Source organism: Sinohyriopsis cumingii, unplaced genomic scaffold, assembly GCF_028554795.1.
Source record: "Sinohyriopsis cumingii isolate HCF-2022 unplaced genomic scaffold, ASM2855479v2 utg001554l, whole genome shotgun sequence".
NCBI classification, from domain to species: Eukaryota; Metazoa; Mollusca; class Bivalvia; order Unionida; family Unionidae; genus Sinohyriopsis; species Sinohyriopsis cumingii.
Genome location: NW_028316017.1, coordinates 35,649 through 54,112, shown reverse-complemented (window position 1 = coordinate 54,112; position 18,464 = coordinate 35,649). Strand labels below are relative to the sequence as shown.

Genomic DNA, 18,464 nt, shown 5'->3' with positions numbered 1-18,464 from the left:
TGCTGAAAACCCATGGCAATATTACATTTCATTCAGGAAAGGTAGCAATAAGACTTTCAATATGGCCACTGTGGTGGACATACTGGACATAAGATAGGCACCATTTTCATTTAGGACCAGCTTTGTTGTTGTTGATGTTGATGTGGGGTTTAACGCCATTTTTCAGCACACGATAGGCTATACATGGCGGCCAGTATTAATGGTGGAGGAAGAACCCGGGAAAACATCGGGAAGAACCACCGACCCACGAGAAGCTACTGGCAAGCTTTCTCACATACCCACATTGGCCGAATCCTAGACTCGAACCTATGCAGACAGAGGTTTAGGACCAGCTAGGCATTTTAAGGAACCTTTCAGTGAAAATATGACCGTCCATTCGGAAAGTGTAGCAATAGCATGATTTTTACAATGGTCATATTGCCATAAAATAAATCTATTAGTGCAGATTCCATGTTGATATGACCATTGATTCCGAAGAAGAAGCAACAGCATGACTTTCAAGATGACCACTGTAATGGCCACTATAGATGTCTGATTGGCACTATTTTCATTTAGGATCAACTAGACATCATATAAATTCTTCTGGTGAAAATCCCATGTCAATATGACTTTCTATTAAGGCAGTGTAAGGATCGCACTATTTTCAAGATGGCCACTATGGCATGGCCATATATGTCTGAGCAGCACCATTTTCATTTAGGACCAATTATACCATGGGATGAGTCTGTGTGTAAAGTTTCATGTCAATCTTCCAAATAGTTTTGGTCTGAGTAGAGATAACAAACTTGTTCTAAGAGACAGATGGATGACAGATGACGGACAACAAATCCATCCATAAACTCTTCTGGTAGAGCTAAAGCTTAAATTACTGACATAGTGAAAGTTAGTTGATTTGTTTAATTGTACTTCTAGTACAGTCATTGTTTTCCTTGCTCAACAATCAATGTTGTTTCTTTTTTAAAAGTGTATCCTGGTTGTATTTAAAACTATATTCATCAAATGACATGGATTCAATAATTCCCTAAAGGAAATCCATTCTAATTGCAATCTTATTTCTACTCTGAGAAAACTTGTGATTATTTCTAAGTGTCAGAGCTTTCTGTCAACTTTTGTCAGCTACTTTGCTGTTCATAGATGATATCATCATTATAATGTACCTATGCATCTTCTACATTAACTTACAATGTGAGTCAAACTGCAATCAACATAAACCCTGATCTGCCATCACGTAATGCACCTGCAGATCAGAGCCTGTGTTATTTGTTCTACTGATCAGTTGTAACAAACTGCATAAGGCTAGATTTGCCAGTGTATTATGTGATTGCAGATCTGGGTCTGTGCTGTTTGCAGGTGGACTTGAATTACACTAAAGCATATACAGTAATTGTTGGGACATTTTCAGAACTGTGAGTATACCATTCTTTTATTCCAGAAGCTTTAAGCAAAAAATATTATTTGAAGATGGTAATACCTTGTAATGGTACCACTGAGGTGATTCAGAACAAAGCTTGTAATGACATTATTTTGTCTATTAAGAAGGAACTACAAAGAAAGCAAGCATATAAAAGTGAGAACAAATATTCAAAAATTATGTGGTACACAATTGTGCTAGGTGCTAGTAAATGTCTTACTGTTGGTGGTAATTTTCCGGCTTCCGAGAGCCTGAACAGGCCTATAGTTGTCATACAACAGCTCTTCGGGCGTCTCGCCATTTTCCGTTTCAAAGACACCTCGTAGCATCGCAAGCTGAGAGCACCAAAAACAAAATGTACAAGAATATAAGAGTGGTAGTTTAGCAAAGTACCAAGACAGTACACAGGAGTAATGGCATGTAACAAAGCTGTAACCGAGGTTAATATGCATGAAATGTGAAAAAAAGTAGCAATTTTGTTTACTGTATGCTTTGAAACTTATTTTATAACCAAACGTTTTGTATTTGAAGTGATGGCGCTGTTTGGTTCTATATAGGACAGAAAAGTCTTCTATCTGGTAGCACATGCAAGGAATATCATCAGACACAGAAGAGTATGATACAAGCATAAGTTAAAGTCAAAATATAATTACAGATGAGATAAATAACTCTTACCTACATTGTCATATAAAAATAAAATGCCAACTTTGTATATATTTATGTCATTCTACCAACAGAGGAAACTGACTGAGCTAATCAATATTAAATCATATAAAATATCATTGATAAATGAAAGCCATGTAAAACTGCTGCTAGATAGTGTAAAGTCAACTGTGGTGCCCCATCGACCTGTTGGGTTAAGGGATTGATGATGATGATGATTATGATGAGTATAATATTTTGGAAATGTTATACTTTTTCCCGGTAACATATCAATCGCAAAATATAACAACTCTAACTCTGATAAGAATGCTTGAATGAAAACTGCCAGTATCTCCTCACAACATATAAAGTGAGGTATCGTTTCTTAAAAATAAAACATTAAAAAAAATTAGTGTGTTCAGTACCATAATTATCAATAAAACTCCAGATCTTACGTCAATGTAATAATAATGGTAAAGCAATATTTTCAAAAAGTTTCAATTGCAGTTCCAATGATTAAAACATATTTTCTGCTTTTTTTCACCTATTTAGTAATTTTCTTTTTGACTATATTAAATGAACCATTCTCTTTAAAAAGAAACCTTATAGTCCTATCACCAGTCCTAATGAATAAAGTTTTAATTAAATTCCAATTCCAGTGGTGTTAGAAATAAGATCCAACACTGAACGTGTTGATGTGCCTGTAATCTTGAATGTACTAATGTACCAGTAGTCGCAAGTGTGATGATGTATTAACAGTCTGCCAATAAACCACAATAATATAATCCATAATGTCTTTGTTTGAATTTGCTATAATTCCAAATTAATGTTTCTGTCCAAGAACATTATTTAAGAACATTTTTCATTTCCAGTGTGTGAATTATTTGAATAAATAAATTCCACCCAAATGAAATGCTGAACGCAACAATAAAATTGATTCAGCCACAAGAAGTTAATACAACAATGAGTAATTTCTCAAATTAACAAGATTATAAACTCTCTACTTGACATCATAATTAGTATTTCTGGAAATACCTGTACTGTATCTATTTAGTGGAAGTGTCCATTCTAGAACACTCTGGGTTGCTTACAAGATAAAAACATAAAGTCCATGACTCAGAGCAAGATAATTATCCTAATATTAAACCCACACTCATAGGGAAAATATTAGCTATGTATTAATGGTTTACCAAAATAAAAGTCACTGGTCAGGTAGACAATGCACTTGATTTTGGACAAGGTCAAGTCTAAAATACAATTATACATTTCAAATATTTATGGAGAAAAAAACTAACAAACAACGCAAATTAAATATACATAACACTTGATACCAAATTTTACTACTTCTTTACATCTCTACATTTACTTTTTATCTCCGTTCTCTGCAGTATAAAAAGAATTCATTCAAAGTTTTTTGAGGATCTTTTTTGCTATCATTGTAAACTGCTTGACAAATATGCCCTAGAAAACCAAGTGCAGAGTACCGGTATCACTTCAAAAATGTTCTCCATGGCATAACAGTGTTGAGACCAGCTTCATGCTACTAAAAGAGAATGCCATGAAGCTGAGAGGATTTTGCTTTTCACCAGCCTCACTATTCATCAGCAGATCTATGAAGCTGCTAAGATGACTGTTACAAACATAGCTCCTACAGCAAAATCAGCCTATTACAGTACTAAGATCTCTGAACGTTCTAGCTGCAAAGAGTACTTCAAGACTGCAAACAAGATCGTGTCAAGAAATAAATGTTCACCACTTCTAACGACCTTCTCTTCTATTGACCTTCCAGATCTGTTTACAAACTTCTTGAGTGGTCAAATATAATTCATTAGAGATTTGGTTGACAACACAGTTTCAACTGATTCATCATCACCATACAGTTGTGATACAGAATATTGATGGCAAACCTTTAACTAGATTTGGACTTGTCTCTATGGATTTAGTACTTACAATTGTGATGAAGACCTGTCTCTATGGATTTGGTACTTACAATTGTGACGAAGACCTGTCTCTATGGATTTGGTACCGGTACTTACAATTGCGATGAAGACCTGTCTCTATGGATTTGGTACCGGTACTTACAATTGCGATGAAGACATATCTCTGTGGATTTGGTACTTACAATTGTGATGAAGACCTGTCTCTTTGGATTTGGTACTTACAATTGTGATGAAGACCTGCCTCTTTGGTACTTACACTTGTGATGAAGACCTGTCTCTATGGATTTGGTACTTACAATTGTGATGAAGACCTGTCTCTATGGATTTGGTACTTACAATTGTGATGAAGACCTGTCTCTATGGATTTAGTACTTACAATTGTGATGAAGACCTGTCTCTATGGATTTAGTACTTACAATTGTGATGAAGACCTGTCTCTATGGATTTGGTACTTACAATTGTGATGAAGACATGTCTCTATAGATTTGGTACTTACAATTGTGATGAAGACCTGTCTCTATGGATTTGGTACTTACAATTGTGATGAAGACCTGTCTCTATGGATTTGGTATTTAAAATTGTGATGAAGACCTGTCTCTATGGATTTAGTACTTACAATTGTGATGAAGACCTGTCTCTATGGATTTAGCACTTACAATTGTGATGAAGACATGTCTCTATGGATTTAGTACTTACAATTGTGATGAAGACCTGTCTCTATGGATTTAGTACTTACAATTGTGATGAAGACATGTCTCTATGGATTTAGTACTTACAATTGTGATGAAGACCTGTCTCTATGGATTTGGTACTTACAATTGTGATGAAGACCTGTCTCTTTGGTACTTACACTTGTGATGAAGACCTGTCTCTATGGATTTGGTACTTACAATTGTGATGAAGACCTGTCTCTATGGATTTGGTACTTACAATTGTGATGAAGACCTGTCTCTATGGATTTAGTACTTACAATTGTGATGAAGACCTGTCTCTATGGATTTAGTACTTACAATTGTGATGAAGACCTGTCTCTATGGATTTGGTACTTACAATTGTGATGAAGACATGTCTCTATAGATTTGGTACTTACAATTGTGATGAAGACTTGTCTCTATGGATTTGGTACTTACAATTGTGATGAAGACCTGTCTCTATGGATTTGGTACTTAAAATTGTGATGAAGACCTGTCTCTATGGATTTAGTACTTACAATTGTGATGAAGACCTGTCTCTATGGATTTGGTACTTACAATTGTGATGAAGACCTGTCTCTATGGATTTGGTACTTACAATTGTGATGAAGACCTGTCTCTATGGATTTGGTACTTACAATTGTGATGAAGACCTGTCTCTATGGATTTGGTACTTACAATTGTGATGAAGACCTGTCTCTATGGATTTAGTACTTACAATTGTGGACTCATAAATACAGAAATCCACACCAAACATTTGGTTGAAATCCAAAAACTATTGTCAAAAGGTAAGATGTGGACAGAAAAGTTGAGAGGAAGGGCAAACCGGACTTTAGTTGCCCTAAATACTGACACGGAAGGTCTCCTCAACACCAGATTGCAATAATTCCCATTAACATTACCAAACAATATGGATGAACAGGTGGAAAGCCAGATGAATAGATTACTATTGGCTCATGCTGACATCCTTAAACAGGGTCTTGATAAAAATAATAACCTAAAATTATTAAACCTTTCTAATTATCAAAAAAACTTATGTAGAGAGACATAAAAAGTATATTTTGATAATGTGTTAACTGCCTATGAGCAATGGCATCAATCTTTACAATTATATGAAAGAAAATATATTCTACACTTCTTTTTACGAGATTTTCTATTAGCAACAGAACTCATTCATCATTCTTGTCATCAGAGTGTTGTACAAGTGTCTTGTGGGATTTCTAGACTGATTTGCTGTTTCTGAAGCCTTTTCCTCATTGCAAAAATATAAGATAAAAGGGAGCCAGGAGACCATGCCATCCACAGTATTTATGTATATATGAGCATGATGAGGTAGATAATCAGTTCCTTGGCAACAACAAAAAAGAAAAATGTACCTGTCGTTCAGATATTCCAATTGTACTTTCAAAGACAGTCCAAATGACAACTTCAAGGCAGTTGGGTGTTGTCAGGCTGCCGCTGTAACGGTGATAGGTCTGAGAACCATCAAAATGTGGGAGAATAGACTGTAGGCTGAAGGTAGAACTCAGGGATACCAATTTACTACTGTCTGAAAAAAAACAAAGAGCACATCATGTGATCAAAAGCTCATAGACACTGATCAGCTTAATATGCAATTGCCCATTGATGATGGTAGATAACCTGTCACTTTCACAGGTGAGGCATTTTAAATGATTATTAAATATACCTTAAGAATACAGATGAATTCAATATATATATATATATATATATATATATATATATATATATATATATATATATATATATATATCAGTAAGATATTACACACAAGATGAATACGAGGTAATGTAACCTTAATATTTATTTAAATCAGTATTTGATATGGCATTGGAAAAATTAAAAGGTCCAAATTTGTATCCGATGATCACCTTAATGAAACTATTCTCACTGAGAAACTCAATTTATATGGGTAAAAAATCATGAAGACTTTTGTAATATTCACAGAATTATCATCATACATATTTATATCTTTCTACAGTGAAATGACAACTAAAAAGTCAATGCCATTTGCACTACATGTATGTAGACAAGGCAACTGACTTCAAGCCCTTTAACAATATACAGACAAAGAAATGGACTTCAAGCCCTTTAGCAGTGTATAGACAAAGCAATGGACTTCAAGCCCATTAGCAGTGTGTAGACAAAGCAATGGACTTCAAGCCCATTAGCAATATAATGACAAAGCAATGGACTTCAAGCCCTTTAGCAGTGTGCAGACAAAGCAATTGACTTCAAGTCTCTTAGCAGTATATAGACAAAGCAATTGACTTCAAGCCCATTAGCAGTGTGTAGACAAAGCAACTGACTTCAAGCAATTTAGCAGTGTGTAGACAAAGCAATGGACTTCAAGCCCATTAGCATTATATAGACAAAGCAATTGACTTCAAGCCCTTTAGCAGTGTGTAGACAAAGCAATGGACTTCAAGCCCATTAGCAATATAATGACAAAGCAATGGACTTCAAGCCCTTTAGCAGTGTGCAGACAAAGCAGTTGACTTCAAGTCTCTTAGCAGTATATAGACAAAGCAATTGACTTCAAGCCCATTAGCAGTATATAGACAAAGCAATTGACTTCAAGCCATTTAGCAGTGTGTAGACAAAGCAATGGACTTCAAGCCCATTAGCAATATAATGACAAAGCAATGGACTTCAAGCCCTTTAGCAGTGTGCAGACAAAGCAGTTGACTTCAAGTCTCTTAGCAGTATATAGACAAAGCAATTGACTTCAAGCCCATTAGCAGTATATAGACAAAGCAATTGACTTCAAGCCATTTAGCAGTGTGTAGACAAAGCAATGGACTTCAAGCCCATTAGCAATATAATGACAAAGCAATGGACTTCAAGCCCTTTAGCAGTGTGCAGACAAAGCAGTTGACTTCAAGTCTCTTAGCAGTATATAGACAAAGCAATTGACTTCAAGCCCATTAGCAGTATATAGACAAAGCAATTGACTTCAAGCCATTTAGCAGTGTGTAGACAAAGCAATGGACTTCAAGCCCATTAGCAATATAATGACAAAGCAATGGACTTCAAGCCCTTTAGCAGTGTGCAGACAAATCAATTGACTTCAAGCCCTTTAGCAGATTATAAACAAAGTGTTGGAGTTAAAGCCCTTGAGCAATATATAAACAAAGTACTGTACTATACTTACTTGCATAACGGACATTGTCAAGCTGAGACATAATTGGTACAAGGTTCTCATTATCGCTAGATGTGACCTATACATAATGGTAAAACAAAATAACAAGATTAAATTTATAAAACAAAGTAGTTCTTAATTCAAAGCCGAATGCTATAAATGTACTTTAATATATACAGTATATTTAATTTCAGTTAAAATAGGAAATACAACTGACTACAACATTATTAGTATGACAATCATGGTATCATTTCTATTTTTAATACTGCAACAAGTAATATTTCTTCTTCCTTTTTTCATCCTTGTCTTCTCATTTCTTCTATACATCAAATACTACTAATACTACTTATGTTAATCACTTAAGTGACCCGTTCAAGCAATATATAGCAATGTAATACTTGGATGCTGTGTTTCAATGTGATAAATTTCTGACTTTGTGAGAGTAACATTAGTATGATTGCTAACACACATTTTGCTTGATTGTCATAGTTATAAAATGAACTTACTGAGAATCTTGAAGACCTAGAAGATTCAAATGATGCTGATTTGTATTGCATGTACTGTATGTAAGGGGAACCAACAATGTGACAACTCCAGATATTATCCAGCACACACTATTTGTAAGGGGATCCAACAATGTGACAAATCCAGATATTACGCTGTACATACTGTATGTTAAGGGAACCAACAATGTGACGACTCCAGATATTATGCTGCACACTGTATGTAAGGGGAACCAACAATGTGACAACTCCAGATATTATGCTGCACACACTGTATGTAAGGGGAAACAACAATGTGACAACTCCAGATATTACGCTGCACACACTGTATGTAAGGGGAAACAACAATGTGATGAATCCAGATATTGTGTTGCACACTGTATGTAAGGGGAACCAACAATGCGACAACTCCAGATATTATGCTGCACACTGTATGTAAGGGGAACCAAACAATCTGACAAATCCAGATATTATGCTTCATACTATATGTAAGGGGATCCAACAATGTGACAAATCCAGATATTATGCTGCACACACTATTTGTAAGGGGAACCAATAATGTGACAACTCCAGATATTATGCTTCATACTGTATGTAAGGGGATCCAACAATGTGACAAATCCAGATATTATGCTTCATACTGTATGTAAGGGAAACCAACAATGTGACAAATCCAGATATTATGCTGCACACACTGTATGTATGGGTGACCAAAACAATGTGACAACTCCAGATATTATGCTGGACACTGTATGTAAGGGGAACCAACAATGTGACAAATCCAGATATTATGCTGCACACTGTATGTAAGGGAACCAAAATGTGACAACTCCAGATATTATGCTGCACACTGTATGTAAGGGGATCCAACAATGTGACAAATCAAGATATTATGTTGCACACTGTATGTAAGGGGAACCAAAAATGTGACACATCCAGATATTATGCTGCACACTGTATGTTAGGGGATCCAACAATGTGACAAATCCAGATATTATGCTGCACACACTGTTTGTAAGGGGAACCAATAATGTGACAACTCCAGATATTATGCTTCATACTGTATGTAAGGGGATCCAACAATGAGACAACTCCAGATATTATGCTGCACACTGTATTTACGGGGATCCAACAATGTGACAACTCCAGATATTATGCTGCACACTGTATGTAAGGGGAACCAAAAATGTGACACATCCAGATATTATGCTGCACACTGTATGTTAGGGGATCCAACAATGTGACAAATCCAGATATTATGTTGCACACACTGTTTGTAAGGGGAACCAATAATGTGACAACTCCAGATATTATGCTTCATACTGTATGTAAGGGGATCCAACAATGTGACAAATCCAGATATTATGCTGCACACTGTATGTAAGGGAAACCAACAATGTGACAGATCCAGACATTATGCTGCACACACTGTATGTATGGGGGACCAACAATGTGACAACTCCAGATATTATGCTGCACAATGTATGTAAGGGAACCAACAATGTGACAACTCCAGATATTATGCTGCACATACTGTATGTAAGGGGAACCAACAATGTGACAACTCCAGATATTATGCTGCACACACTGTATGTAAGGGAAACAACAATGTGACAACTCCAGATATTATGCTTCATACTGTATGTAAGGGAAACAACAATGTGACAAGTCCAGATATTATGCTGCACACTGTATGTAAAGGGAACCAACAATGTGACAACTCCAGATATTATGCTTCATGCTGTATGTAAGGGGATCCAACAATGTGACAACTCCAGATATGATGCTGCACACACTGTTTGTAAGGGAACCAATAATGTGACAACTCCAGATATTATGCAGAGATACTCTGTGTAAAGGAAACAACAATGTGACAACTCCAGATATTATGCTGCACATTGTATGTAAGGGGAACCAATAATGTGACAACTCCAGATATTATGCTTCATGCTGTATGTAAGGGAACCAACAATGTGACAACTCCAGATATTATGCTGCACACTGTATGTAAGGGGATTCAACAATGTGACAACTCCAGATATTATGCTGCACACTGTATGTAAGGGGAACCAATAATGTGACAACTCCAGATATTATGCTTCATACTGTATGTAAGGGAACCAACAATGTGACAGCTCCAGATATTATGCTGCACACAATGTATGTAAGGGGAACCAACAATGTGACAAATCCAGATATTATGCAGATTTTTCAAAAAGCATTTTTCTGCTATTGTGTTGAGTACAATCAACAGTGATTCAAAATGCAGTGGAAAAAAGTACTGTAAGGTCATGTCATTTACCTTAAATTAGGTTGCCTCCCTTGTCACTGAAGCTTTAATTAGATACCAACTTTAGTAAGAACATATATTTCCACAACATTTTTTGTGGAACTAAAATGGGGATTCCAATACATGGAGTATTACTAAGATTGTGTGACCTGTTCAACCAATCAGAATTCAGAAAAGTTCTTTTTCTTCATTTTTTAAAAATTTGTTATAAAAGTACTAATTAGTAATACATGTATTGCTAAAAAACAAGTCCTGTTACTTTTCCTTCCAATATAGAAGCTATTTTAATTCATGTATAAATTAACTAATCAACACATATGTTGATAAAAAAAATACTGAATCGAACCTCAAAGAAAAACCCTAGTACAGCTAGGGCATCGGCTTGTCCTGATACTGCTGCCATGGCCATCGACCCAAGAGATGTCTTGTAGTGAACGATGTGCAGCTGAAATAAAGAAAATGCAAGAAGTCATGAAATGTCTGTGCATATGTATTCAGGGTAGATGAGCTATACAAACTATGATGTCATCTGACATAGGAGTCATTATATGTTAGAGACAGGTGGTTAATACAGTTCCTGCATCAACCTGACTATTGCATTCGCATTCATAGGCCATATTAAGTTTAAGAATCACTAGTTAAAAGTCAGCTTTACATTAATTCACAGAACAAAGGTGAAGGTCAACCCATGTCTCCTCTTTAGTCCAATATGTAGATATTCTTCTGAGACCTTCAACCAACTGCAAATTATTGCTAAATATCATTTTAATAATGTGATTTGTCTTTAGTACCTAAATTTTGAGACATGCATACTCAAACTCACTACTCAAAAATAGATTTCCATAAAGCCTAAGCACTATAAAACACGTGAGAAAAACAATTAATGATAATCACTGTATCCAGTGCTTTAATCAATAGAATCCTCTTAATACTGTAATAAATGTACAGTATATGCTATTTGTATTTACGTCTCAGTTTCTAACTTTCTTTGATTTGTTTTGTGTTTGATTTGGGACAGTGAGTGTTGAAAATAGGTACATGCATCATAATGAACTTATTCACAAGACTTTCAAGTTAAATGGAGTAAGCTTATAAAATGCCGCTGTTAAATTTCTTATAATGAGTTCTTGAAATATTTTCACCTGCAAATGTCTAGTTATTACAGATAGGAACAATGCTGTATATTAGATGTTTTGGGTCTGTCTTATAGCATGTGGCATGAAATACTGACCTGCAGTTTAGAACTGCATACTGATTGGTAAACTGTGTCAATCTAAAGCAAGAAAAGCACAAGTGAGAAATCAGAGACTTGTGAAGACCACTCCAGTGCCCTATGTGATTAGAGCATCAAAATCAGATGATGGAGGTCGCGTGTTCGAACCCCCAGCCAAATAATACCAAAGACTTATAAAATGGTACTAACAGCTGCCTCGCTAGGCATGCAGCATTAAGAGGTTAGTGTTAGGACTGGACAGCCTGGTGTCAGGATAATGTGACTCAAGGGTGGGACATCATGCTACATGTCTGCAGCATGATGCCCCAGTGAAAAACATCACTATAAACTGTCACACTGCAGATGGCAGACATCATTGCAGCAAGACTGATCACACACTCTCATGAATGTACAGTTCTTTGTTTGATATTATGGACAATTATTTGCTGTATTTTATTGTGTTTAATTAAGAAGTCATTCATTTACAGTACTGTCTGGATGTCCTTGGAAATAGGAGCAACAAAGACCTTAAGCCAGACTCAAATAATGGGTGCAACATTGTTTTTTTTGCTAGGCCTTGGGTTGAACGTATACCAACTACTTTAGATAAATGTGAGCTAATTTGGACCATCGCTGATTTGGACCACATCTGATTTGGGCTAAATTAAGAGCTGATTCAAACCAAATGAATGAATGATTCGGACCAAATTAAGGACTGATTCGGACCGTGTTATACATTATGAAAAACACAATAGAACACACATACCTGATATATTTCAGTATTTATAACTTTTTCCCAAACATAGTAAGGGAACGTTAAAGGTTGATTTTCAGCTCTTAAATTTGCAAAAATAGTTTTTCACAACCTTTTAGCTGAAATTGGAACCAAATAGATATCAGCTATCTAATTAGATTTTTAACCAAAATAACTGCTTAGTGTTTGCAAAACAGAAAACTGATTATTGTTTACCCCCCAAAAAATTATTCTTTGAATGAATATGTTTGAGAAATATTTTAAAACTTTTCATAAATCGGTTCAATATGGCCAACTCTCAACATTATCAAGCAGTAATTGGCCCAAGGCTTTGTGTAAAGAGTTACTGACGAACAACACAACATTAATAGTTCGCTGTTATCGTTGATTGCTTATCTTGCAAGTAAAAACTCCAGTTAGTCACCAATTTATATTAAATAATCAACATAAATGCTGTACTTAAAACACCTAGCAAATCTTTGATTTATTAACAGAGATTTCATTATAGTAACACATTATAACATAACAACGAAATAACACTTCCATGTAACCAGAATTCACAAAGTTATTTCGTTACAGTCAAGCCAGCAAGGTTTTATGTGAATGGCTACTTCGGCATTTTCCCACGTCAGTTAGTACATTTCTTGCTGATGAGGAGGCCAGCACATATGGCTAATTTAGAATTGACCTGGGCATCGCAAATACATCCTGGGAAAGTATACATTAGGATGCCGATCATATCTGCTTATTGGGAACGCCATATCGAATGTCATTTAACAAAAGGAAGTTAGTATGTGTCATATTTCTCAGATAATTCTAAGCTGTCAAAATCTGATGGAAGAGATAATTATCTTGGGGAAAAAATTAGAAATGGCTGATTACGATTGGTCAGTTTAACTTAAGGTGTACACCCTGGAAGACAAGTCGAATTTAATGGCTTTGGGTGAATTTCCTCAGTCCGACATTTTCCTGCAAGAGGAGCAAGACTCGTTTGACTCTGGGGAAAACTAAATGTAGTTCTTCCTCGTTAAGGCAAGTAAGGGAACCAGGTGGCTGTCTTGTAGGCAAAGACAGGCCTTTAGTGCTAGGACACACATTTTCCTAAAAAGAACAGCATTAAGGTACGCAATTTTAATTTTTCATGCAATTTTCTGTTTGGTTTATTTTGTTTTATGCAAATGTCTTTGATATGCCTAGCATCCATAATATGCATCATTTATTCAATTTCACGGAAATCTGTTGAAATGCTAGAGTTGTTTATGCAATTTATTTCTTTAATTTTATAGTTACTAGCTCACTGATAGAATTGACTTATTGCATGTGATCCAAATTTTCAGATGTGTAGGATTTCATAGGGTTATGTGAATCAGTTTCCTTTGTCTGTGAAGGCGATACTGATTATCGTGAGTTAACAATAACTGCATATTTATATCTGATTTTTAATGCTTAAAGAATCTTGTAGGTTAGGGATTACCATGAGATAGAAGTTAGTGAGTCTTATACAATAATAATCGATGGCTGGTATCTTATTGAGTGGAACTGACTAGATTGGATGCATAAGGAGTGATATGGTAGCGTATGCAGAAAGATATGGGAATGTTTGTTATATGCACCACTCACATGTTAATTTAGGATCAGTTGCTGTGAAGCAAGGGTGATGACATATCTAGTTAGGTCAGACTTAGATTACATTATAGGGGTCATTTGTAACTCAAGATAACAATTGTACCTTACTCAAAATAGTCCAAATTTGTAAGGACTATTAACCATTAAAGTCACCTTATCTCAGAATTTATGAAGCTCTTAAATAGCTATTTTATGCTTTCTGAGTAATGAAAGTGAGAGAATTTTATATACATATAGAAGGTGATACGAACAGAGACTGAGTTGTAATCTTGTCATTCAGGGAAACAGTTCGCTGGAACAGTCTGGGCCAGTTCGAAAGATGGAAGTCCAGATAAGAAATCAAACGGTTAGGATAGAAGGATCAAGAAATATCAAACATATACATGTGAAGATGGGAAGACATGGGATTCACAGAGACAAAGATGGGAAATGATGCTAGGTGATGCAAATCAGGAGTGGACATTGTGCTCGTTTCACCACTCTCGTTATCATGATGAAATGAATCAATAATAGAACACTGATACTGAAATTCTGTAAAAGCAAATTTATTTGAATTGAATCTGACACTGTTAGTTTATGTCATTGATTAAATTGTTATTCTCTTGCCTAAAGGGGGCTCATGTTGTCTTATTTCTTCTCAATAGTTATGCTCAGTTCTCTGTTGATGTTCTATCTTAGTCCACTCACACTGGGCAATAAAATCGAGGTCATCCTCTAGATAACGACAGCCAAATCTAATTAACCAACCCTCTTTACCAAGAGGGAGCATCGTTACTATATATATATATATATATATATATATATATATATATATATATATATATATATATATATATATATATATATATATTCTTATGTTACATGTTTAGGCTCAAATAAACAGTAACAGAAGAAAGAGTGAAAACAACAGCATTGAACAATTTAACAAATAATTTATTTCCCTGGAAAAATACTGTAAAAATGAAAAAATAAGAACTTACAGTTTAAAGAATCAAATCCAAAAATAATCCACAAATTAAATTGTATAAGTCCTAGTAATGAAATGTTTGAGTCCCAAGGAAGAATGCAAGATGGAAGGCGATGACATTTACTGTATCCTTTGTGGTGTTGGAATATCTAAAGTTCTGTGTTATTCACAAACAGTAATCCGGTGTTTGAATTAATGAAATGTCTTTGTCCAAGACTTCTGTATGAGCAGTCAAAGATTTATATAATAAAGCTTTCTTTTTACCATAGATTAATTATACATGAGGTTAAAAAACTCTTATAAATCACACACAGGCTACAAGAAATAATACATTGTTATACATGGGAAAGTGCTGCTAATAAATCATCTTTTCCCTTGATGTGTCTCATGTCAATATCATGTTCTTGTAACAACAAACTCCACCTTAGTAGTCTTTGATTTCTATTTTCATCTCGCCGATGAAAGTAAGTGGGTTGTATTCACTAAACGTAATAATCGAAGAAGGACCTGAACTACTGTAAACTTCAAAATGTTGTAATGCCAATATCAAAGCCAAACATTCCTTCTCAATTGTTAAATATTTTCTTTGGACTTTTTTAATTTGTTAGAAAAAAAGCACACTGGATGATCTATACCAATTTTGTCTTCTTGAATCAAAACTGCTCCAACTGCAACATCACATGCATCAATACACAATTTAAATGATTGGCTGAAATGTGTTTCTCTAAGAACTGGCACACTTTTAAGTATGGCTTTTAACTTGTCAAAAGCCTCCTGTCATTTTTCAATCTAAAGGAACTTGTTTTTCTTACTCATTAAATTTCTCAGGCTTCAGCAATTATAGAAAAATTGGAACAAAATTTCCGACAGTATGGGGCCAAACATAAAAATCACCATCAGTTGTTTTTTTTTATTTGCAAGCACAGGGAATTCAGAGATAGACTTAACCTTAGCATCTATAGGTTTAACTCGTCCGTGTTCCATGTTATGTCCTGGAAAAGTTACCCTAGCATGGCAGAACTCACCTTTGGATAAATTTATTGTCAAACTTGCATCTGTGAGTCTGCCAAAGAATTTCTGAATTGTTGCTAGATGTTCTTACCAGGTATCATTGTAGATGATGACATCATTGATGTAAGCATCACAATTGTCTAGACCAGAGGTAATCATATTCTTGAGACATTGGAAAGTACTTGGCAACCCTTTCATTTCCAAATGGCATTACTTTATATTGGTAAAGTCCATCTGGAGTCATGAATACCGAAATTTCATTTACTCTTTCCGTTAGTGGAATTTGCCAAAATCCTTTCAGAAGGTCAAAGTTGGTGACACACTTGGCATTTCCGATCTCATCAATACAGTCATCAATTCTTGGTAATGGAAATGAATCTGTTTTGTTACACTATTTACCTTCCTATAAGCAGTGCACATACGGAAAGTTTTATCTGGTTTTGGAACAAGTATGCATGGTGAACTCCAGTGACTTTTACTGGGTTCTATAAAATCATTCTCCAGCAAATACTGAATTTCTTTTTCAAGTATTCCTGTTTGAAAGGGTTCATCCTGTACGTGTTTCACAGGTTTGAAATTTACAATTTTAACATCATGAAAAAGTTTGTTTGTCCTTGTAGGAACATCTGGCAATAAATGCTCATATTCAAATAACTGTTTAAGTTCATTTCTTTCTTGCTCTTGCAAATGTGACAGTTTATGCTCCAGATCTTTCATAATTTCGGAATTCTGTAGATTTGTCTATCCAATATCAGTAGAATCTGATGATAATCCTTCACATCTTCATTGAATGGGATAGGTACAGCTAAAATTAATTGCATGTTTAACCTGGCTATCTCTTTCGATATATTCTTTAAGCATATTTATGTGACAGAGTTGTTTTTGTTTACGCCTCCCAGGAGTATTTATGATGTAATTTAAATCATTTAACTTCCTATCAACTGTGTAGGGACCATAATACTTGGCCTGAAGAGGATTTTGTGGTATGGGCAAGAGAGCCAGGACTCTATCACCAGGCTGAAAGGTCCTTTCCTTTGAGTTTTTATCATATCTTGACTTCATTATTGATTGAACAGGGTGCAAATTTGCTCTTGCAACCTTACAAGCCTTTGACAACTTATACTTAAAATTAGAAACATAATCAAGAAGATTAATTTCAGAATCTTCATTAGAAAGAAGTTTCTTATTCAATAATTTCAATGGTCCAAACACAGTGTGTCCAAAATCCAGTTCAAAGGGACTAAAGCCTAAAGATTCTTGAACTGATTCCCTAACAGCAAACAATAGTAAACGAATGCCTTCATCCCAATCTTTACCCGAATCAAAACAATATGATCGAATCATATTTTACAACATCTGATGGAATCTTTCTAATGCCCCTTGGCTATCAGGGTGATAGGAAGAAGATTAGAATTGTTGCATGCCTAATTCGTACATAACTTGCTGGGAAATTCCAGACATAAAATTTGAGCCTTGATCAAACTGGACAGATTTGGAAAGGCCAAAGAGAGTACAATACGTTATCAAAGCTTTTACTATTGTTTTAGATTTTATTTTCCTCAAAGGAATTGCCTCTGGAAACCTTGCTGATGCACACATAATGGTCAACAGGTATTGGTTACCTGACTTGGTCTTAGGTAAGGGACCAACACAATCTACCATAATTCTACTGAATGGTTCGTCAAAAGCAGGAATAGGCTGTAGATAAGCCTTAGGTATTTTCTGACTGGGTTTTCCTACCATCTGACAGGTATGACAAGATCTACAATATTTAAAACATCACTTTTGATTTTTGGCCAACAGAAGTGAGTCAAGATCTTGTGATAAGTCTTATTAATCCCTAAATGACCAGCCAAAGGAGTGTCATGGGCCAGTCTAAGTATTTCCTGTCTGTAAGGTTTTGGAACTACAATTTGAATATTCACTGACCATTCGTCATCAGCAGGTACCTCGGGAGGTCTCCATTTTCTCATAAGAATTCCATTTTTAATGAAATAACAGACAGGAACTTCAGTGGCTTCAGTTTCGAAATTGCACCTTTGAAACAAACAGATCTCAGGATCTTTTTCCCGTTCGACGACAAGTGACTGATGTTTATCACCCTGATTAGAATAAAGAGAATGTGTAGTTAAAAGACGATCACTATGATCAATACCTTCTGACTGATCCAAAAAGCCTGACCAATACATGTGTCAGCTAAAGGAATGCTTTCCTTATCAACATCATTCTCAAGAGCTTTCTTTGCCATAGCTCTG

The 18,464-nt window shown here is 35.3% G+C and overlaps 1 protein-coding gene across 1 annotated transcript in view; it reads right to left on the bottom strand.

The window, feature by feature from the left end:
- LOC149771948 (carbonic anhydrase 14-like) overlaps nt 1-18,464 on the bottom strand; it is an 83,864-nt gene that overhangs the window by 44,719 nt on the left and 20,681 nt on the right. The window contains exons 3-6 of the mRNA XM_089948042.1: nt 10,985-11,083; nt 7,858-7,924; nt 6,062-6,234; nt 1,632-1,746 (exon numbers count right to left, since the gene is read on the bottom strand). Of these exons, the coding sequence (XP_089804168.1) occupies nt 1,632-1,746; nt 6,062-6,234; nt 7,858-7,924; nt 10,985-11,083 (454 nt within the window). The remainder of the gene's footprint in view (nt 1-1,631; nt 1,747-6,061; nt 6,235-7,857; nt 7,925-10,984; nt 11,084-18,464) is intronic.